General features: G+C 40.0%; 1 protein-coding gene across 1 annotated transcript; it reads right to left on the bottom strand.

Moving 5' to 3' along the window:
- Positions 1-244: 244 nt before the first annotated feature.
- c1ql4b (complement component 1, q subcomponent-like 4b) lies at positions 245-22,531 on the bottom strand. The gene is made up of 3 exons (XM_023299307.3): positions 22,007-22,531; positions 20,101-21,231; positions 245-2,590 (listed from the first exon to the last, which is right to left on the bottom strand). Exons 2-3 carry the CDS (start codon positions 20,638-20,640, stop codon positions 2,411-2,413), a joined length of 720 nt encoding a protein of 239 aa, XP_023155075.1. The 5' UTR covers positions 20,641-21,231; positions 22,007-22,531; the 3' UTR covers positions 245-2,410.
- Between the last annotated feature and the right edge of the window lie 410 nt (positions 22,532-22,941).

Raw genomic sequence — 22,941 nt, 5'->3', positions numbered from 1 at the left:
CAGCTGTTATAACTTTATTTGAATAAATATCTGAACCTGACTAAAGGATAAATCAGAGTTTTAATACCACTAAAATCTTAATTTCTCTTATAGAAAACATCTTGAGCAGTGAAAGATTCTCATACGAAGCAACTTTCCACAGCTGCTTCTTAAGTTTCCGGTAATGTTACAAGGAGAGAATAAAGAATAAAAGAAAAGCAGAATAGAGGAAACACTGGTTTTACTTGACTCAGTGACAGAAAAATAATCCAGAATTTTCTTTTTTTTATTATATTTCATGGTCTTGAAGGGCAGAGAAAAATCTATGTGGATTTCATACATAACAAATGCACACAACTCAGCTCGCAAAGTACAGTGACAGCGATGAATCCATACTGCTTGCAAACAAAGGTAACAGCGCCAGGAAACACACACAGTAGGATGCAGCATGGCACAGAGGTTATGTAAAGCCACTTTGGGGGAAATGTCTGTGTACAACAACAGCATCATAATGGTTTTTCAATTACAGCACAAGAATGAGGAGTTGATCAGAATAATTCACATCCAAATATCATCTGGGTACAGTCATGCTACCCAGCGCGGTGGGACAATAAAGTTTCTGCCACATGTTTTAAATGTATTATTAGGCCAATATGAAGCTTTCCTCTTGTGTGGCACTAAACCTACAATAGATGATATCAAAGGAATTTTTATATTGGACCCGTCTAAGCATAATATGAAAAAAAAACTGTTGTTAAATGCAATAATTTGCTTACATGAACATATTTATATATTTTTTTGAATGCAGAATTTCAGTTACACAGCCTCATGCTTCTTTTGTTTGTTTCCACCAGGAGTGAGTTACATCCAGCTACATACAAAGATTCACAGTCACTGTCTGCAGTTAGCATCTGCATTTCATAAAGCGAGTTCTCATTAACATGTTGAAGGACCGCTGGCCGTGTTGGAAATAGGAAATCCCTGTCACATCGCTGTGTGTATTACACGAATCAGCTTCTTCATACAGCTCAAATTCAACAAGGGAGACTATCTCATGCATAAAAAAGAAAAATAAATTGATATTATAAGGCACAGAGAACCTATAGGTATGGCATATGGCAGTAAAACATCGACAACAATCACCTGCATTTCAAAAACATCTTCACAAGTGTACATTCACGGTAAAATTAAAGAAATAGTTTCACGTTTTGGGAAGAAATTTTCTTGCAAACCAACATTTAACCTCTGCCTGCAGCGTGGAGGTAAGGAAAGATGGTTTGAGCCCCTCTCTGTTTTTAATTCAATACACAACTATTTCTGTCACTTTTCATGCAAACTCGGGAGGGAGTGCAGCCCTATGAACGCCTTCCACGAGAGGAAGAAGCGTTTAAACTTTCTACGAAAACCAGCTTTTAACACCATCTACCAGTGTGGACACTTAGAGTAACTATAAATACTTGTGATTTCCAACATGTTTTACTTCTTTTCCACTATAAACAGGCTACGTAGCCCACTGCAGGCCATAATCTTCTAATCAAACTCTCAGCAAGAAAGCAAATGAGCATATTTCCTAAAGTGTCAAACTATTTCAGTCTGGAGAGGTGAGGCTGTAGAAGGGCCTCGGCTTGTTAGCAGGATATGATGAGGCTCTGTCAGGAGATCAGGAACTCTCATAGCTAAACCTCAGTATTGATATACTGTGTGTGTTAAAGGACTGTTACCAACAACTTGACACCTTTCCTCCCTGCTGCAGGAGTCAAACTGCAACAGTAATGTGATGCTTTTCATACGTCCACAAACCGAAGGGCAAACACACACATATGCACTCGCACACGGGCGTGAAGACACAGACGTACAAGACGATGCATTATGATCATGAAATTGGCTGTATTATCAGCTGTGATCAATATATTCATGACTTTTCTTGTTTGGTGTCTAGGGCCATATTGAAAATCCATCTCACAGTCAAGGCAAGCGGCTGCAGCCAAATGCTCACACTGCGACTCACAGTCTACATTCAGATATCACTTCAGTCATTTTCAGACCGGTGGCTGAAACCGTGTCTCAGAGTAACAACTGGAGTTTAATTAATGTGTCGACACCCGTATTAATGTGTGTACAGACAGATGTGTGCATGTGACCGAGGTGTGAATGATGTGTTTTAGCCATGCTGACATACTGTACATGGCACAGAATGATGATCACACAGGTGTGTGTATCAGAAGTAAATGTTATCTGGTAATATATATAATACTATATTCTTTTTTACACAAATTCTCTTCAAACGCTGTTAACTGTGGTCATGATATCATGTACTGGACAGCAGCAAAATGACAAATGACACTATGGAGGGACGGTGTGTTAGGTGGAGAAAGGAGAGGAGACTTTTTGCTTGATTACAGAGAGAAAGTGTGAGGATGAGAGTATCCTGTCAGTCAGGGTAGATGAGGAAGCCAGAGAAGGTGCTGTATTTGTTGGTGTTTCCCCCGTGAACTTTTCCCCCGTCCAGCTGTACGCACACTTCGTCCCCGACGTCCAGGTGCAGGATGACACTGTTGGAGGCGTAGTCGTAATTCTGATCTGCATCTTGAGCGATTGCACTGGCCCTCACCTGAGATAAAGACAAGAAAGGTGATGATGGGCTCCCAAAATGGAAGTAAACATTTAAGTCAAGAAGGAAAATAGGATAATTGTTGTCATGAGAGCTAAGTTGTTGTGGTCTAAGTCGTTCTAAATATGTTGCAGATTTTTTTATTGTACATTTTCATGGGCATTTTAATAAGAGACAGAGAAATACAGATGCGGCAGAGGTCGTTGCATGGACAGGAGCTGCAGAAACCCGTAACTCTTCAGTGATACAATCAAGTAATTATTTGAGGTTTAGCAGATTTTTGAGAAATTGTGTTAAACCCTCTGCATATTTTTTTAAAGTGCAAGAAAGACGAGCATTTTGGACAGAGGAGGAATTACTTTAAAATCTAAAATCTATTACATATTGTAATGTATTACAATAGCAGTATTCATTCTCCACTACACATTATAAATGCACTAATAACCACTTATACCCGCAATTTGTGCTTTAAAAGTATTTTCTGTATATTGTGCGTGCTTTCAGTTGTTTTGGAATTTTCATGTGATAAATCTAATTTTAAAAATACAGGTTAAAAATCTTTTATTGCAGTTGTTTAAATAGCATTCATGTATGTGATCATACATTTATATGAGCATTAATTTATAGTGAAGATTAATGATTTTCACTGGTTAGTTTTCGATATTTCATCATGAGAAATCAATTCACTGGTCTCACCTACATGCTTCTACAAATCCACAGTCCTGTCTGCTCCTAAATTACTGTTCTTCTCTAATACTAATCATCACCTGCAGAGGAGGCATGTTCCGCACCACCATCTAAATGTTAATTACCAATGAGCACAACAGAAATATAGATTTGTGTTCCACGTGAAGGAAGCCAGTGTTGTCTAATGCAACATTTTGCAGAGAGAAGGCTGCAACGATAATCACATTAACAACGAGTTTGTTTAGTTTCCTCAATAAGTTGATCATTATATTTGGTTTATCTTTTCGTCTTAACACGGTGTCCCAACCACAACCAGTTTGCTCACTTTATCTGATTGTGACTAGTGCCATTTTCTTTCCTGTTTCTCTCTGTGATCTTGGTTTAATGTCATCAGTGCTGATGCCTTCCTGTCCACTGGGTAGATAAATGAGATGTGCAGTGATCTTTGGCCTCAGACCTCCATCTGAGAGCACAACCTTTCTTAGGCACTATCAATTTTTCCAGAGGATTGTTGCTCTCACAGCTGATCCACCTGTTGCAGAAGGAGAGTCAGATGGGAACTGCAAAGGATGGCATCAGGGAACACATCAGTTCATCTGTCAGGCAGTTACAGAAAACACAATTAACCTTCACACAAACAGGTTGTGATGCAGACTGACGTGTGCTTGTTACTGCTCATCTGCAACCAGTGTTCATCAGTGTCATTAGCTTCTCGTCAGCTTGGAGGAGTGTTACAAGGTGTAAAGGAGAATGTTGTACCAATCACAAGAGAAGGGTTTAAAACAAGCTGTGAATACCACATGGGCTTTTTTGTCACCTTTAAATCTAATGGCGAACTTGGCTTACAGTTGCACATTTAAACATCCAGCAGTTATAGAGCATACATTTTCTATAAACTCATAGTTCTGTATCTGATGAATGCAAGTCCTCTTTAAGTTACATTTTTCGTGCATGATAGCCCATTTCATCCCTCACCATTAATCTGACAGCATCTGAATATAACGGCTTCATGTCTGATCACGCATCCTGGCTGTTTTTCTATAAAAATCACAGCTGCAATCTCACTAGGTTGGCTCTACAAACGCTTATGTGTCACTGCATGCAACAGAATGCTGTGACTCCTGTGTTTATTTAATAACATGAACATGAACATGAACATGAACATGAACATGAAGAAAGTATTACCCCCATTAAAAATAGCTTTACAGAGAGGTCAACAAGTTATAATGTTCTTTGCTAATGTTGATTGTGAGTCATTCATTGTTACTGATAAGCCTAATATTAGTTTAGGTTTAGTGTTTGTTCATTAGCAGCTCCTTAAACCTTGATTTACTGTCTAAACTGATATTAAAGACAGATATTTACTGAGGCTGTCTCCTTGTTGGTGTTTAAATGAAGTCATGAGGCACACTGACGTAAAAGGGACCTCAGTCAGAATGACAAAATGCTGTAACTTTAACAGATTGATGAGGGCAGTGAGGTTACGTAATGCATGTCTGAAAAGGGCTTAAGTTTACTAATTAGTCACTAACTGTGTCCTTCCCTGTAAGTGGAGTGGGTTCACTGGGGTATGCTAAAAACAGCTGCCTGCTGCCCCTGAAACAAAACTGACTGAAGTGCTGAAAGTGAACTAAAGTAGTACAGCTGTGGGACAAAATAACAAAATAAAAGAGCTGAAAGTCACTCAAATGTGTTCCATGAAGAAGAACAGCAGTGGATTTACATTTGAAGCAACTGAATTCAAATTGGCATTGAAACATTAACAAGAGGAAACAAGAACAAACTACAAAGTTCTTCAACATCTGAAGGTGTGTTTCGCAGTAAATGTGAATAAAATACATACGCAAGGACAGAGGCAGTTGAGCATCACCCTACTGTAGCCTGTTATCAGCACCATTGTGACACAATAAGACATTATGATCTTTATTAAACAGGCATTAATTCTGCCACCCAGTAACTGCCGGTATTCAAAGCAAACACCAGCAGCTCATGTGTGAAGATCACAGGACTAGGAGTCATGCACCGTTTTTAAAAGTAATATGAGACGATGAAACATTCTTCACCCTTTTATCTTCGTGTGGACAGCTTTATGTTTGGAGAAGAGAAAATCATCCACATGATGTTGGCTGTGTAATGGTATGGCCAGCCGTTTAGGAGCAAGTAATTATATCTGTCGATCACTGCACATGTTTGCATAGCTGTTCACACTAATATGCTACCACTTAACAGCGATCCAGCGATGACCCCATATTCCAGTATGATAATGATCCCATACATGTTGCTAAATAAACTCTACAGAATCAATTCAACCCCCATGCAGAACACAATGCAATTACTAGACATGATGTCCCCTACCTCCAGTGTCCCGGGATGTAGCGTTGTAAAACAGCTTTTCTGTGCATCTTCATTCATTATGTTGCTAAATGTTTCTGTTATTCCATCCGCTCTCAGTAAAATCTGATTTGTTTTCGCACTCAGTAAGCAAATCTCCTTATAATAAATTGCACTATCACTGCGTATTCAAGCAGACAATCCGTTTAATAGTGGGAAATAAAGTACACATGTGCATACATATTAATGAATGCAAATACGGTACCCTAACTACATCCTTGTCTCCTCCTCTGGGTCTGGGTCTGACTAAGGATATGGTCCATCATCTCCACCAGTCATCAAGCTTCCCTGATCCCTTGTTATCACAAAGACAAATCAGAAAAGACTAAACTGCCCATTTCTCCTCTTCCTCTATCCAACAATGATTTTGCTGCCCATTTCATCAATTTAGCTAAATATATTTCTCTGTACAAGCATTTCTTTTGTGTCGAGAAGGTGAACATTTTTATTCCCCTCCTTACGACAGAAATGAATCGATACATTTCCTTTGTTTTAATTCAACTCACATCACTCCATTAATTGTTGTCTCTCCCTCCACACCTTACGCCCCTTCCATCATCCCTCTCCCATTCGCCACACCATTGCTATCTCTTCATTCTGGACCCATCTATCCATCTTTTTGTGTCCGCACGCCGGAATAAGATGCAGGTCACGCACACACTTTCTCTCCCCCGCCATGGCAGTGTTGGCGGGAGCAACGACTAAGTGTGTCCCTGTCCGGTCTAAATCGGATTGATTAACGACGTGCTGCTGTGGCAGGTCTCCTGAGAACCCCCTCACCCGACCCCCAACACCCCGCCTCCTCCCATCCACCGTGCCTCCTCTCCCACCCCACCCCCCATATCCCTTTACAACACCCCTCACCCTTCCCTTACCTCCAGATGCATCAGGGCAGGCTATACATGGCTACAGGCTACAGTAATTGGTAGTCAGACAGCCGTGGCAGCTCCCCGCCTAATAGGTCCAACTCCTCAATAACTCCATACAATCACAATAAATGGGGGCACAGGATAGGCTACAGTGGTCAAATGGGCCCATGAAATACTAGCAGGAGGTCAGGATAAGATGCTACACACACACACACACACACACACACACACACCAGCCTACTCTCTCTATACGTCTCGATAAGAGCAGCTCTCCTTCCTCTTTGTTTTTATGAATCTCAAGTGAACACCTGAGATAAAAACACATGCGGCATACAAGGCATTTTGTTACTTTATAGTGTTCGACTGCTTTACTCTGAAGGGACTGAACAGCTCCCCTGAGGAGACCTAATAGGTTTCAGGAAAAATATAACAGCAAAGAGATTCTGACATCTTGTACATCCAACATCTGTCTACATGGTTGAGCGGCAGGATTCCCCTGACAGTACTGTCAGCTGAGTTAGAGGCTGAAAGGCTGATATAACTAGCTATGAGTACAGTACACCAATGAGCCAAAAACATGATGATCAAGTGAACAACGCTGATTATCTCATAACAGCAGAGCATGTCAAGGTCAGGGATATATTAGCTGGCACGGGAACTGTCGGTTTCCGTTCAACGTGTTGGATGAGGGAGAAATGAGCAGTTTGTAAAGACTTAAGAAACTTTGACAACTTTGACTTGTTATGGTCAGAAGGCTGAGTCGAAGCATCTCTCAAACAACACGGCCTGTGAAGTGCTAACAGTTAGCAATGGTGAGCACCTTTTATGGTGTATCCAAGGAGGAAACACCCAATTTATTGAAGGATTTGCCAAAACAAATCTGATCCAAGGCAGTCTGACTCACCGGATGTAGACTGTGGGTATAAGCCTCCCTTTGGCCGTCCATTTCACATGGCTTTCTTCTTCCCTCCTATTATCTGCCTGTTACCATTTTTTAAAATCCTCTTCCCAATAGGAAATAACAACAACCTCCATGCAGCAACCTATTATGCTGAAAATTTCAAGTATTGCTGAAAATATGGCTGGTGCAATAAGGCAGCCCTGCTAGTTTTGTTTTTTTTTTTGTTTTTTTTTTGGTGAATTAGCTATTTTAATACCAGAGCTCACCACTCTGTTCCAAAAAAACAATTCCACCATCACCATTTTGATTGAACATCAGAGCATCCTGTTCTTAGCCCTGTCCAAAACAACTGCAATTGGTTTAAAGAAATGCAAACCCACACTTTTTTCCACTAAAGCAGAATAATAGCATGGTGCAGTCAGACCATTCTACACAGATAGTGCTCGAGAATGGTGTGACGTTCAAAGCTCTTTGAATTCTAGGTCTTCTGGATTAATGTTAAGGACTAACAGCATATCAGACGGGAGTGTTCATAATGTTTTGGCTAATCAGTGTCTAAGTGTTGTTAATGTTACTCTCTATGTGTACATGGACAAAAATTCTAAATCTCTCCAAAAGTATCCTTAAATAACGTCCTCTTTACCTGAATCGACCACATTTAAGGGTCACAGCAAAAGTTGCAGCAGTGATATTCACAGTACCTCACCGAAATGGCCTTTTAAACATGAACATCAGCTAATTATATTTGCCAGCCAAAAGGACAGAGTTTTATTTATGGCTTCTTTATGGTTGACTTCCTTATGAGGCACGTAAGTTTGCTTAGCCTCTGCTCAGACAGTGGAGAGACATGCTGACATTTAATGTGCTATGTTTATGATTAATTCATAACTACAGTTTCCTCCTATATATACAGTAAACCCAGAGAACCAGTTCTCCTTTTTATACATTTTATGCACATATTTACAAGAGTGTGACATTTAAAATATTATCAGAGTCATCATCAATTTTATTGACACACTGGAATATTAGTAAATCATGAATAAAATGTCACCTGAGTCGGTGAAACAAAAATAGAGAAAAAAAAATCTGCTAACTTAAAATTAATATAGTGTTTAAGATTAAACTAATTGTTCATATTTGCTATCAGATGAAATGTTACTTAAGTATGCATGTAAAATCTATTTTTTTTCAGTACTATAAAACTGAACAAGTACAATTTTGAAGTACATTCTTGAGAGTTTGGATTTTATGCTGCATTAAATTTATATTCAACTACATGCATCTGACAGCTGTAGTTGCAAGTACACTGTCAGATCTAATAGTGTAAAATAAAATAATGTACTATTCACTGGGGCTATGTCAGGCTTTAACATATCAATTAAAACCTTGGTATGCTGTCAAAGAATGTTTAATAATACATATTTGAGTGATGTTTTTCCCTAAATGGCCCACAACCAAAATTCTTCAATCTCAAAGTCAATATTTGGGCATTTATGACCCACAATAGATGTTCTCAATATGTCTCACAGACTTCTGACACCTCTCCTTCTCCTCTATGATATTCTTCAGTTTCTGTGCTGCCACAACTTTCTTTAAAACCAGCCAAAGATTTTCAAAAGTATTCAAATCTGAAGACTGAGACAGTCAATCCAAAACATTCATGGAAAGATTCCAGAACACTACACTGACACACCTTTGGGATCATTGTCTTGGCAGAAAGTTCAAATATTCTTCTTCAAAATCCATCTAATCATTGATCAGCTATACAACCTTATCCTGTAGAGGGTTTTGGGGGGCTGGAGCCTCTCCCAGCTGACCCTAGTCGACCATCCATCAGTGTTCTTCTTTAAAATAGTATTCTTTAAAAATCCTGTCCAAAGAGATGCTAGTCACGTAATCAAGTTTACCAGTTCCTGCGATAGCAATTTCACTTAAGACTTGTGGCCAAAGTGAATATCTATATATGTTCCCAAGACACAAAGTTATTCATGCCTTTATTGCCATGTGGTTAGACTATTATTATTCTTTGTACGTGCATATAGGAGCAGCCATCTCCTCAGAGTCTGCAGCTGCTTCAGAATGTAGCTGCAAAGAAAGCATGATCACATAACACCAGTATGGGCCTGAATCCACATGTTTCCTGTCCATTTCAGGATGGATTCTGAGATTTTGTTGTTGGTTTTTCAGATTTTCAGTAGGTTGGTTCCACCTTCTATAGCATTTCAGTACCGCAGTTGGAGCATTTAGGTCGACCAGCCAGATTCTTTAGGATGTTCTGAGATCTACATACAAAAATAGACACAATACTGGCTGCTTTTTATCTATGGAATAGTTTGCTTTTCCATGAGAGAACTGTTTAGACTTTGGAAACTTTTAAATTGCTGCTAAAAACCCACCTCCTCTGTTTGGCGTTTAGTGTAGAAAGCTTGTCACAGGGATTACATCTCTTCATGTATTATATCTTTTATTTTTGTTATTTTTTTGTGTTTCAATTCAGATTTGTCTTTCAGTCACGTATGTTGCTTCACACTGGTTCAAATATTGGAGTTTTTCAGAGTGCTAGTTGAGTGACTTGACTCACAAAATACCGCCATAATAAGACGAACCTGTTTCCATGTGCCATGTATTCTATTCGGCCATATAGATATACAATGATCCATGCATCCTATAATAATTCCATAAAATTCCATAAAACAGACTCACAGCTTTTCTATCCAACTGTTTTCATGCACCATGCAAGCATTGGCAGTCAAACGTCTTTTTTTTCAGCACAGAAATATTCGTCATTCTTCCACAATCAGGAAGTTTAGGTAGTGTACCATTAGTTTTAAATTTGTATATAATTCTGCTAACTATCTGCTCTAGTATCCTGGGCTTATGAAATCGTTGCTTTATTGGTGTAATGAAATCATTTCCATCCTTAGCTTTTCAGACTGCTCATTTTTATCTTAATCTGTGTCACAGCTGAAGCAAATCTAGTGTTGCTGTAGAGTTTGGATGGATGAAGTGACACATGACTGTAATTAATATCATTATGTTACTTATCCCACACAATTTTGTGTAAACCCTTGCATACTCAGCAGGATTGACTAAAATTGTAAATGAGTGGTTTTACATTGTTTTATTTTCCTCTATTTTAACCATCTCAAAACTCCTCTGAATTCCATCACTGTATAACATATTCAAATTTTTTGGACCAGGCCCACGATGATCAAATTGAATTGTGTTGTAACACTGAAACCAGCACAGATGAGTCTGCAGGTTCAGCTGTCAGTAACAATCAGAGTGAAACCTTGTTTTCTTGAAGTGGGCAGGAGGCACTGGGGCTTTGGGAGTGAAAACAAGAGGGAAAGGCAAATCAGGATTATCGTCAACAGCGGCGGAGATTGATAGCGACAAGGGAGTGAATTTCTGTCTGTTGGCCCAACGCTGTTCTGACTTGATCTGCTGCTGTTGGGAAGAAGGGAGACCCAGGGGACAATAGAGAAGATTACACTGACTGCACTTTTCATTAGGGGGGCAGCATTAAATGGGGAAAGTGAGACATGGAGAGGTGGAAGGAAGACAGAAATGGGGAGAGGAAATTGACAGCATAGAAATAATTCACCGACGGTGCTGAATGCTCAATAAAATCTATATTTTTGTGCATGTGTCACTGATTTGTGTGACATATTTAAGGGCTGACATATTGTATTTCAAATTTATTTAGTCATAAGATATTCACCACTTTTATGTATGGGTGTTAATAAAATGTCTGAGCTTTGTCTTCGAGGAAATTGATGAAATGAGGGCACGGGGCAAGGAGAAAAGACACATACATAACGAAAAGGTGGTTGTGAAAGCAGAAATTTGGATTGGGTCACTCAGACGAGCGAGCAGCTGCATGCACTTTAGCAGTCTAAGCACAGGATTCGAGTAAAGAAAGCCAAAGTTGAGAGGGGCCTTGAGTGATGGAGAGGGAGCCTGTTGGATAACAAACTGATCAAGCATGCCTGTTTCAGAGGAGGAGAGGAGTATAAATGAGGATGGGGAGGTGGGCTGTCCATGTAGTGTGTTATTTTTTCAGTTTTGTTTTGTTTCGCAGTGGTGCCTTGATCCTCTGGTAATAAAACTGACAGGATTCATTCACTGTGATGTACAGACCTCTCAGAGCAGAGCGGGCGATTGAGACAGGGTCTCTTAAACTTACCTGAGGGACCTCTGGGGGTGAACTGGGAGAGTGGAGAAGGGCAATTGAAATGGCCTTTTTTGTAAAAGCTGCCGTGTTCTCGCTGCTGCCGTCCGTGTGTACCAGCCTGAGGTATCCTGTTTCTATTATGCAGGTCGACATATAACCCTTCTCCTGCACTGCAGACTCACACACTAATTGGCATACTAAATGCTAATATTTTTCCATGACACTCAAGACCCAAGGTGTCAAGATGTTGATTAAAAAGTCTCTAATTGGCTCTAGACTGAAACCTTTGAGGGTAGAGGAGATGGCTTAATTGGATATAAATGGGTTCTCTGGATGGCTTACCTGCAGAGCTTCAGTTTCAGCAGAGCAACTTAAATTCCTTTACAACATATTGTTTACTGTCTTGTAGGAACAAAGATTTGCACACATGCACCAGTACATACAAACTATATGCAGACACACACACAGCACATAGAGAAAACAGCCATACACAACCAGAAGTAAGTAAAAGTCACTTATTCATCGTATAAAAACTGTCACAGGTCAGAAGTTAATGTCCCTCTAATTCTGCTATACCTGCTCCACTCTTCTAAAAATGTTAATAACCCACTGATTATTTACAATTCCTCATGTTAGGTGTGAATGTACCTCTATCAAACACTGGGGCACACTGCTGTTGATGAAAGAGACAAAATACTGTTTCCTTGATGAGGAGGAATAATGATATAATGGGGAGGCAAAAGGAAAGCACAACAAAGGCACGGCAAAACGCAGTAACAACCAGCCGGGCCCTTTTAGTCTTCAGAATATAATGGCCTCAGCCATTATAATGGAAACACATCGTCAAATAATGGTTGTACATGCGTATAAATGTGTGTGGTCTCAGAGAAAAGACAAGAAGGAGAAAAAAAACAAGCAAAGCTGCAGGGTATATGAGAGGATTCTTTCTGTTTGCTCTGCTGTGTGAAAGGATCGACTGTTATCCTTTTTCACAAAATGTTCCCTATTATACCGTCCTGCCATTGTGTCACTGAAGCAATGCAACACACCGAAAATTAGTTTATGAATTATTCTATCAAGACATGCACAACTGCTGGGAATAAAAGCAGCTAAAATGTGGCAAAATAAAATAAATTTAAAACAGTCTAATGAAGTGCTGCATGAGGCCCACATTGACACCTCTTCTGACGTACTGTAATTAGCAGCTTCCTCCTCTCAGCAGCCGCATCACACCTACCTACTGGAGGCAACCCGCTCCTTCTTCTGATTGAGTCCAAACTTGTCATCACCACAAGTTTAAAGGGTACATTTAATTATATAATTAGCTCATAGACTCATTAGTTATTCCTTGTACATGCTTAAATCTTACATTGTAGTTCAAGATAGAATTAAATGATGATGCTTGAGAGATGTTTATAGTAATCGAAATGGGAATTAGAAGTTTGCAAAATGCTGTCTTTGCTGCTTGATGCCTGAGAGTCAAAAAGTCTTAATCCAAACCTTTGTCTATCAGCTTGCCAAAATGAATGCGTATTTAATAATTCATTCACCAATACACTCATTACAATCAACATTCTGCCACCTTTACAAGAATCTAGACTGTCTGTTTTTACAGCTTCTACATCTTTAATTTGCCTTTAAACCAAAGAATAATTGTCAACTTTTAATTAATTTCTCTTCCAACCTTTACACCTCACATTCTCAAGGCTGAGCCACATGGCAGACCATTTTGCTGAACTTAATAAATCGCAGTTTGTCCAAAGAGTCTCATCTTTCTATAGGTGAAAGTAATGCCACTGCCATAATAAGATGCCCAATGATGAGATGCTACCAACACTACATACTGACCAACTGACCATTTCAAGTTCGCCTATATTGGACCAGTTATAAATATTCATACTCCCACTCCATGCTCATCACTGTAAAGGGCAAAGTACATATTGGTGGTGAATTATATATCCATTGAAAAGGTCATCTACCTCAACACCAATCTTTGATGAGTTATGGGGCGCGGCGATGGAAAAAGATTCCTTCCACGGGGGGCTTAATTTCTGCAAACGTGACGTAAACTTGCACATCTGTTGCACATTTAATTATCTGGTTTTTCAGATTATCAGCTGGCAACACAAGAACCCGACATGTCTCATTTTTTTGTTTTGTTTTTTGTAAGTGTCTGACTAAGTTGCTCTCTCCTTAATCCTCAGCACCTCTCCTCATTGGAGAAGCTCTGTCCATTCTCCTGTGAATATCCATCCATCTCTCTCCCTCCCTTTGTCAGCCCACTTGTCTGCGCCCTGCCTGTCTCTGCGGTGATCTCTCCCCAGGATGTGTCTTATTCTCAGCTCCCTTTGACAAGACATTGATCAGCACTGTGCATATCAGTCTGACAATTGTTGTATACACGCATGTGCGCGCACATCGACCCTGCTGGGAAACATGCCGGAGACAGACGTAGCAGACTTTAAAGGAATAGTCTGAAATTTTACTAAATATGCTTATTTTGTTTATCCGAACAGTGAACATGAAGCTGGATCCAGCAGCCGATTAGCGTAAAGTTTATTTACCATTATAATTTTTTATTATTTTTGCTTTTCCAGTAAGAACTAAGTAATATAAAAACAAGACAAAATGCATGTATTAAAATATTAAACTAATTAAATTTACAGACTGCTCCGAGTCATGTCACCATAGCGATTTTGTCCTTTCTATGTTCCTAATAACTACTATTCAAATGAATTTACTAAATGGGTTTGCACCATCAAAACCTGCTGAGAAATTAGCTAGTAAAGACCGTAATATGTAAACTGGTTGCTAGGAAACATCTCTCCAGCTCAATAAGGTGCAATTAATTTACAAATGGCATTTTTTTTTTTTTTTTAAAAAGGTAGATGTAGGTTCTATTTCAAGCAGTATAAACGCAAATGAGGCATAAAACGTCATAAACTTTGACCACTCCAGAGCGTAATTTTAAATGAGTTGTCATCTGTCTGCTCGGTGGCTTACACTCGTATGCAACTCTGGAAGAAAGTGAACAGGGTATTTCTTTTTTTTAGACATTCTCAGTCATCATCTCTGGCTCAAAGGAGGAAAATGTCATCATATAAGCTGATTTTAGGGGAGGGTGTCATCTCCTTTATTAGCAAAACGAGCAAAACGCATCCCCCTAGTTAACCCATCTACAAATTACCTACTGCTTAGAGGTGGATTAAAAAAAAATGCACCGTACAAGAACATAATTTCTCACAAAGATTGTTAGAGCAATACATAATAAAGAACTAATGTGATAGTGAGGGCCTTTGCCAGTTTCTCAATTGACAGTTTCTGTTCTAAAGTTTTCTCATTGACCTGACTGCTTCCCTGCACTTGTCTATTCAGTGAAAAAGCGGCAGGTGCAATGAAACTGTGAGGGCAAGATCAGCGTTGAATTGGGTTAAATAATTTAGTTGATGGAAAAAGATAATTAATGGGGAAGGAGTCAATAGTCAGTGTGGACGGGAAAAGTGTAAAGTGTGTGTGTGTGTGTGTGTGTGTGTGTGTGTGTGTGTGTGTGTGTGCTCACGCATAAAGGAGGGGCACAGGTGAAGGGGAGAAGATCTCATCTAAAGGCTATGAAAGATTTAACAGCAGGAGAAGACAGGAATGACAATGTCTGTGAAGGCATGCAACAAACCAAGTCCCCTCAATTATATCTGGCATTTAACTGTCTGTCCTCTTTATCCTGCACCTTATACATGGCCTGTCAAATCGATAAATTGTGGAATAAATATCTTTATGGACTTGATCGGTCAAATGAAAGCTTACAGAAGCTACTAAACAATGATGTATGTATTTAAAGGCCTATAAAACAAAAGTAGGATTTTAAACAGCTGTCAATATACTTCTTTAATGTATGTCAGTAAAGCTGAGCTGAGACTACAGATTCCAGTAAAAGAAAAACTGTCACAAAATGAGACCATGACTTTTTTTTCGTCAAGCCTGATTTAGCAACATATTGTAATAGGACATGTTGATTGATTTTCCCTGTTGAATCATGATTTTTAATTTAAAAATCTGTCACATCTGTATAGACTGTACTCTTAATTGCAGATCCAGACAGCAAATTACACATTTTTGATATTAATTTGGTGGCTTGTGTAGCCTTGGTTGAAGTATGCATTTCAGATTTTCTTTAAGTAACTAATTATTCATCTAAGTCATTGTTCAAGCCAACATGCCAAACATTGTTGTTTCCATCGTTAAATATAAAGATTTGCTGCTTCTTTCTAGATTCTATCACCATAAATTTACTATATTTGGGTTTTGGGCTGTTGGTCAGGCGAAACAATCAGTTGGAAGACATAGATTCATAATTTATCAATCTTTTACTGATTAAAATGTTTAGTTAATCAAGAAACAAATCAGCAGAATAATCAATAATGAAGAGAATCATTAGTGTTGAAGCACCAATTTGTAATTTGCATCCGGGTCCAGATCTGCACAATATAGGTACTGCAACAGACAGTCAGCAGATGCTAGGTGTTAAAACAAAAAGTAATCTTACTGTGATTAAAAGCAAAACCTGTATCTGCACCAAAAGCTGACATGATCTTTCTTGACCTAAAAACTTTCCACCAACAGTTTTCGATATGTCCAGTTAACCATTAAACAAATAGAGCAGGGTGGCTTAGTGAAAGAGCTTCAGTCCAACACTGCAGGTTCTATTGGTTTGATTCTGTTGATGCTAGATTTTATCCACTCTACATTAACCTTAACCAGCAATCATGTCAGAGCATCCATCCCACTGCACTTCTTCGGTTCATACTATCATCGTCCGTTTGATTCCTGGTGGCACAGATTATGATGTTGGTCTTGATGTCATAGGTAGCACTGTTGCATTCAAGTGAATGATATCTTGTTGCTGCACTAGTGACTCCTACTGGTTGACCTGAAGGCAGCTCAAACCTCACTATGAAGTTCAGGCAGACGATACGAGGCAAAAGGGGATGCGATGACTTTTACGCCGGTGTGCTGCACTCCATTTGTCAAAAGTAGCATTAGCATGAGTTGTATCTTTGAAAAAGAAAGCTATATCTCAGAGATGATCTGCTCCTTGGTTCAACTACCAACTGCGGACTTTAAAGCAAGCATCGCGAAATCTGGACAGGAAGTGGTATTCTACTAGTTTAGAGGATGCCAGGACAGCATATTATTCATCATTAATAGAGGAGAACAAGAACAACCCCAGTTTTTTCTTCAGCACTGTAGCCAGGCTGACAAAGAGCCAGAGCTCTGTGAACTTTGTACTCCTTTAGGTCTGAGCATTAATGACTTCATGAACTTCTTTACAGATAAAGATGTTACAATCAGACAAAAAAATGGTCTCGCCCTTCCTACAACTGTCACAGATGTATCATTGAGTACACTTGCTTTAGAATTGGCTGTAAGACCAGATGGGTATTTAGACTTCTCTCCTATACATCTCTCTGAACTAATTTCAACAGATTCTTCATCTAAACCATCGACATGTCTTTTAGACTCTATCCCAACTTGATTGTTTAAGGAGGCTTTACCTTTAATTAATTCCTCAATGTTAGATCTGATTAATCTCTCTCTAGTAACAGGTTATGTACCACAGGCTTTTAAGGTTGCTGTAATCAAACCTTTACTTAAAAAGCCCACTCTAGATCCAGGTGTTTTAGCCAACTATAGACCAATTTCCAACCTCCCATTCTCTCAAAAATTCTTGAGAGAACTGTTGCAAATCAATTTTGTGAATATTCACAAAGGAATAGCTTGTTTGAAGAGTTTCAGTCAGGTTTCAGAGTGCATCATCATTAGTGACTTTCTGGTGAAAGTCACTAATGACCTTTTCATAGCGTCAGATAAAGGACTGGTCTCTATACTTGTTTTGTTGGACCTTAGTGCAGCATTTGACTCCAGTTGTTTTTGACCAGGACATGTGCTTTAACTCACACACAAAACGAGTCTGTAGGACTCCCTTCTTTCACCTGAGAAATGTTATAAAAATCAGGACCATCCTGTCTCAGAGTGATACTGAAAAACTAGTTCATGCATTTGTTACTTCCAGGCTTGACTATGGCAATTCCTTACTATCAGGTTGTCCCAATAGCTCTCTGAAAAACCTACAGTTGATCCAAAATGCTGCAGTCAGAGTACTGACAGGAGTTAGCAAGAGAGATCATATTTCTCCTATACTGGCTTCTCTTTATTGGCTTCCTGTGAAATCTAGAACAGAATTTACAATCCTTCTCCTGACATACAAAGCTCTTAACGACCAGTTTCCATAGTATGTTAAAGACCTCATAGTACCATATCATCCTAGCAGAACTTTTCGCTCTCAGACAGCAGGCTTACTTGTTGTTCCCAGAACTTCTAAAAGTAGAATGTCTTCAGTTATCAGGCACCTATACTGTGGAACCAACTCCCAGTTTGGGTTCGGCAGGCGGGCATATTCTCATCATCTATGTTACTCTTATCATGCATGTTTGCCAATGTGTGTTGTATGTTTCCGTGTCCCCAACCCCAACCCTTCTCCCATCCGTCTCCTTCTCCTCCCCCTCTACCTCTTCTGTCCATCTCAACCCAGCCGGCCAGCAGCAGATTGGTCCACCCATATGAGCCGGATTCTGCTCAAGGTTTCTTCCTGTTAAAAGGAAGATTTTTCTTGCCACTGTCGCCTTCGGTCTTGCTCTGGGCGTTCAGGCATATGGGTTCTGTAAAGCGTCTTGAGACAATCTGAATTGTAATTGGTGCTATATAAATACAATTAAATTGAACTGAATTGCTTAAAACAAATGTTCGGTACAAGTAGAGACTTTGCAAGGTGAGCATTTAAAGTTGTAATTGTAGTAGTTGCCGCAGGAATGGGGAGGTGCTTTGATTTGTTTGTGCTATGTCCACTGTACTCAGGACAACTCGGGTCCAGTCGCATTTACAAGGTGATGCAGCGTCATCTGTAACCAGCTGCTATGTCCTTGTGTGTTTCCCGTATTTGAAATGTGTAGCAATGTCACTGTGTGCTCTCAGTTTTCAATAGCTGAATTAGTCTGCTCTCACGGATACAGAAAGCTTGAATTGACCCTTAACATGCAGATACCTTAGTTGTATCTGCATCTGTCCTGCTATACAATGTCAACCATCAAATGAAAACTAACCTTTGTTCCTGTGCCAGTTTCTTCCTAGCACACTTATTTACAATCTTCTCAGATGTAGATTCACTAAAGCAAAACAGCGAACAGCAGCCCAGCACGGCGAGGGTCTGCAGAAGCATATTGCTGTCAGTTCATGTACCGTGTAAATTATGTGTAGAGGAAACTGTGGTACCATCAAAGCCTTGTAACAACGCAAGCCCTGTTTTTTCCTTCTTTTCTGGTAATCCCCAGGACATCACTCTTCTGTTCTGCAGCACACGTCAGAATCAGAGCTCCTCAACAGAGTGAGGGCTTAGTACTTCAAGCTTGTCACGGTTCTCCAGATGGAAGCATTCAGGGCTTTTTCCAGGCATTTGTACTTGTTTATTTATTAGTGTTAAAGTCAGAGTTCCTCAGAGGACAGTAGCCAGCTGTTGCATTTTGGCTTTGTTCCACCGAGACGTGGAGGATTGTTATCCTGTTGATCGCTTGGCTGTCACTCTCTCTCTCTTTGCAAGCTGTATACAAATAATTACTTTCCATGTAAAGCAGTTCTTTACCCGCCTCTGGTCCTACTTTCATCCTGTCTTTGTTTCTTCCTTTTTGTCCTCCAAAGTAAATCACTGACTTTTGGGGTGTTTTCAGATTAAATTGTGTTTTTTTTTAAACACAGCATTACTAGTTCTCAGCATGAGTCATTCTACTTTAATTTTTCTCTAAGAAAACAGAATTCTTATATATATATTTTTTTTTTGGTTAACCATGTGGAACCTTTGCTTTAGACTTCTTTGTCTAAAACTTCCCTATGATGTTCTCAATGCTTTGTTGTTAAAAATTATGTTTTGACCGTTGCAGTCAGCACCTGTACAGAACAATCCCTTCCTCCTCAATAGCGCTGTAATATCTTTGGAATTCTGCAGTTGTTATTTTAACTATATGACTACAATGGTTCTGACATTAATGAAATCAGTTCTTTCACCAAAATCTTACCTTTTTATCAGCTCTTAGTTGTTAGTGCCTCAATATAACAAAACCCTAGTGATGTTTTATGTCTGCAACTGTTTTGAAATGGTTTTAAGAAGACAAATCATGTTGCTGAGCCAACAGGGGAAGAAAATAGTTATGAGTCATTACTGAGGGTGACTGCAAATTACATATTTTGCTATTTCATAGTTTGAAGAGCTTAGTTTATGTTGCACTTGTGTGCATTGGTTATACTGTATTAAACTCTGTACATAACTGTATGAAGGATTTTCACTGATGCTTTTAAGTTCATTTTGCACACAGGAGTTTGTGTTAAAATGTGGTTCATTAAAGTTTAGCGGAACACTTCAGAACACCTTGACCACACTCACCTGCCCGTTCTTCTTCAGGTCGGCCCACATGCTCGTCCCGTCGCCGCCTCTCATCAGGACGTGGTAGGTGAAGTAGTAGATGCCAGGCAGAGGGCAGGTGAACTTGCCGGTACTCGGCTCATAGTAGTTCCCTACGTTGGTCACCACGTCATCAAATTTGAGTATTTCACTCCCTTCGTGTTGTTTGCGGAGGCCGGCATAGAAGGCGATTTTAGGACTGTAGAAGGAAGGACCGTAACCGCCGGGTCCAGGCCCCGGTGGACCAGGCGGGCCGGGCTTGCCGGGCTCTCCTGGGGGCCCCTTGGGACCTGGAGGACCAGGAAGTCCGGGGCTCCCTCTGAAGCCCTGTTTGCCCCTGCGGTTGGGGAAGTCTGGGGGTTGAGGGGAGACGGCTGTCAGCTCTCCCTGTGGGGGGGTGAAAGTGTCACACACCATCTTGCAGCTCCCGAGCATCTCGTAATGCGTGCCCCCTCCCCCCGACCCTCCCCCCTTGGTGGTGTGGACCAATAGGGGAATGGCCACCAGCAGGACCAGGACCATGGCCACGCCAACTCCAGCCCCGATGACGCGTTTCTTGCGGCTGAGCCGTGAGGCGGCCAGCGTGAGGAAGTCCTCCTCCCCTTTAGCTGGAATGGTTGTGCCGGCCAGGCTGAAGTCTGGGTAGAAAGTAGCTATTGAACTGACAAGATGGAGGAGGGAAATTTGTGATTTTGTGGGGACAAAGGATTAAAATGTGGGACTGCTGAAGAACTGGGAAAGTCTCAGACAGGAGCAGGAGAAAATCAGAAGTGAGGGGGAGAATGACAAATAGTTTTTTCCATTTCTTGGCCTTCAGTTGTTTTGTATCCTTTTATTTGTCACTTTCCTCTGATTCACGGTGTCTCACCCTATCTAAAGACAGTACATCCCACACCATAAATATTTCTAATTTCTTTGTTAAAAAATGAACATAACGGTTGATATGTTGGATTTTAAGGAAACTGCTTTTTATTTTAATCCAGCTCCGTAGTTGTGGAAGCTCCAGTGAAAATCCTTCAGTTGCTCAGGCGGAGAGCTGTCAGGTGGGGTCTACAGTATTCCCACTGGAGTTCATCTCACCCACCACATACAGGGGAAGGGCGCTTTGCTTGTCTGTCCAGGAATGAGAAGAGAAGTACAAGGAAACTGTTAAACGTCTGCTCTTTTCTTTCTTTTTTCCTCCCTGATTGTGTGTTGCTGATGCGATTTATCTCAGAGATCTATTCCTCCATTTAAACTGCAGATTTCTTAGAACTCATAAAAAAGCAAAATGTGAGTAAAAGAGCATTGAATGTGTAAACTCTAAAACATTAACATCAACAATATATACTGATTTGCCTTGATAAAATGCTTTAGCATCAAAGCAAATCAGTGTATTTCTGGCATTCCAGAAGGAAACAAAGACACACATATACACACATGCTGTATACTAACATAACAGTACATTTTTATGCTATATCACATATTAAACTTAAAATACAGAGGACATTTAACAATTTACAAACTTCATTTTGCAATTAATTGATATTTAAATGTGTACTGGGTCAATTAAACATGAAGAAAAAAGCAACAGGAGATAGATGGATTATTCATATTATTTATATGCAATGCTTCCAATCTATTTGAATAGCTTTTACATTATTCATAGGAGTAAAGAGGAGGGGAGCATCAGGATCACAATAGACAAAGTGGCTTCAGAGGTACGTGTTGATATTATAACAGGCCGACAAGATCTGCAAGTTTTTTAACAGATACAATAATTAAAGTATTTCTTATTTAATTAATTTTCTTTTAATTACTTAAATTGTAAAAACCTAAAATAGCGATTTCTAAAGAAAACTTTTGGTGAAGTCGTGCAAAAAAAGATGAAAATGCTAGATGAGCTTACCAGTGTACCAATTTTTCCTCTCTTTTCCTCTTTTTTCTCCCCGGTGTTCAGGGTCTTTTCATGCTGCGGGTTCGGATGGAAACGCCGTTAGAAAAAGAAAAAAAAAACTGTTCCGGGACCGGATTGAAATCCTCCACAGACGGAGCGCGTTCAGTGGCTCATCGGCTGAAGTTGCGCTGCGGTCCAAAGTCAGCTCGGCTCTCAAACACTCATAATAACAGCCTCGTTTCAACTCACAGCGTCTCATCCATGAGTCCTGCAGGGTCCTGAAAGCTCCGGGCAGTCCGAGGCAGACACGGAGGAAAGAAAGAAAAAAAAAGAGTGATGATAACGCAGTTTAGTGTCGGTTCCAAAAAAAAAAAAAAAAAATCACATGTTTTGAGGAATAACTTTTGTAGACTTTCGCCTTTTTGTAATAAAATCCCGGCGCACAGCGACTTTACTTGCAGAGCAACAGTTCACTCACTTGTTGTTTTTTCTGTCCTGCTTCTTCTCCCTCCTCAGCATCTGCCTACTACAGCAGCTCCCCCCGCCCTCTGCCACACACACACACACACACACACACACACACACGCACACACACACACGCACGCACGCACGCGCACGCACGCACGCGCACACACGCACACACACACACACACACACACACACACACACATGCACACACACACACACACACACACACACATCCATCGTCCCATCCTGCATGTGACCTTTTCACAAATCAAACGACTACATCTGTTTAATAGTTTAATCAAAGCTCGTCGTTAGCAGTTTAAATATTGACAATTTATTTGCCACAAATGTTGCTGAACTATTCAATCCACCAAAAATAATTCTAATAATATCAACTGTGTGTCTGTGATTCTTGTTTGACATTGCACAGATGTCAGTTACATATGACCAAACGGCGGGAAATGATTAAGAGAACCGCA

This window comes from Amphiprion ocellaris, chromosome 5, assembly GCF_022539595.1.
Source record: "Amphiprion ocellaris isolate individual 3 ecotype Okinawa chromosome 5, ASM2253959v1, whole genome shotgun sequence".
Taxonomy (NCBI): domain Eukaryota; kingdom Metazoa; phylum Chordata; class Actinopteri; family Pomacentridae; genus Amphiprion; species Amphiprion ocellaris.
Note: the sequence above shows the minus strand (reverse complement) of the source record. Positions and strands in the feature narration are given on the sequence as shown.

Bases quoted from the DNA above. Each gene is read 5' to 3' on its own strand.
- c1ql4b (XM_023299307.3), bottom strand. From the start codon at position 20,640: ATGGTCCTGGTCCTGCTGGTGGCCATTCCCCTATTGGTCCACACCACC. The intron at 2,591-20,100 runs GTGAGTGTGGTC...TCTTTATCTCAG, and splicing joins ACCTGAAGAAGAACGGGCAG to GTGAGGGCCAGTGCAATCGC.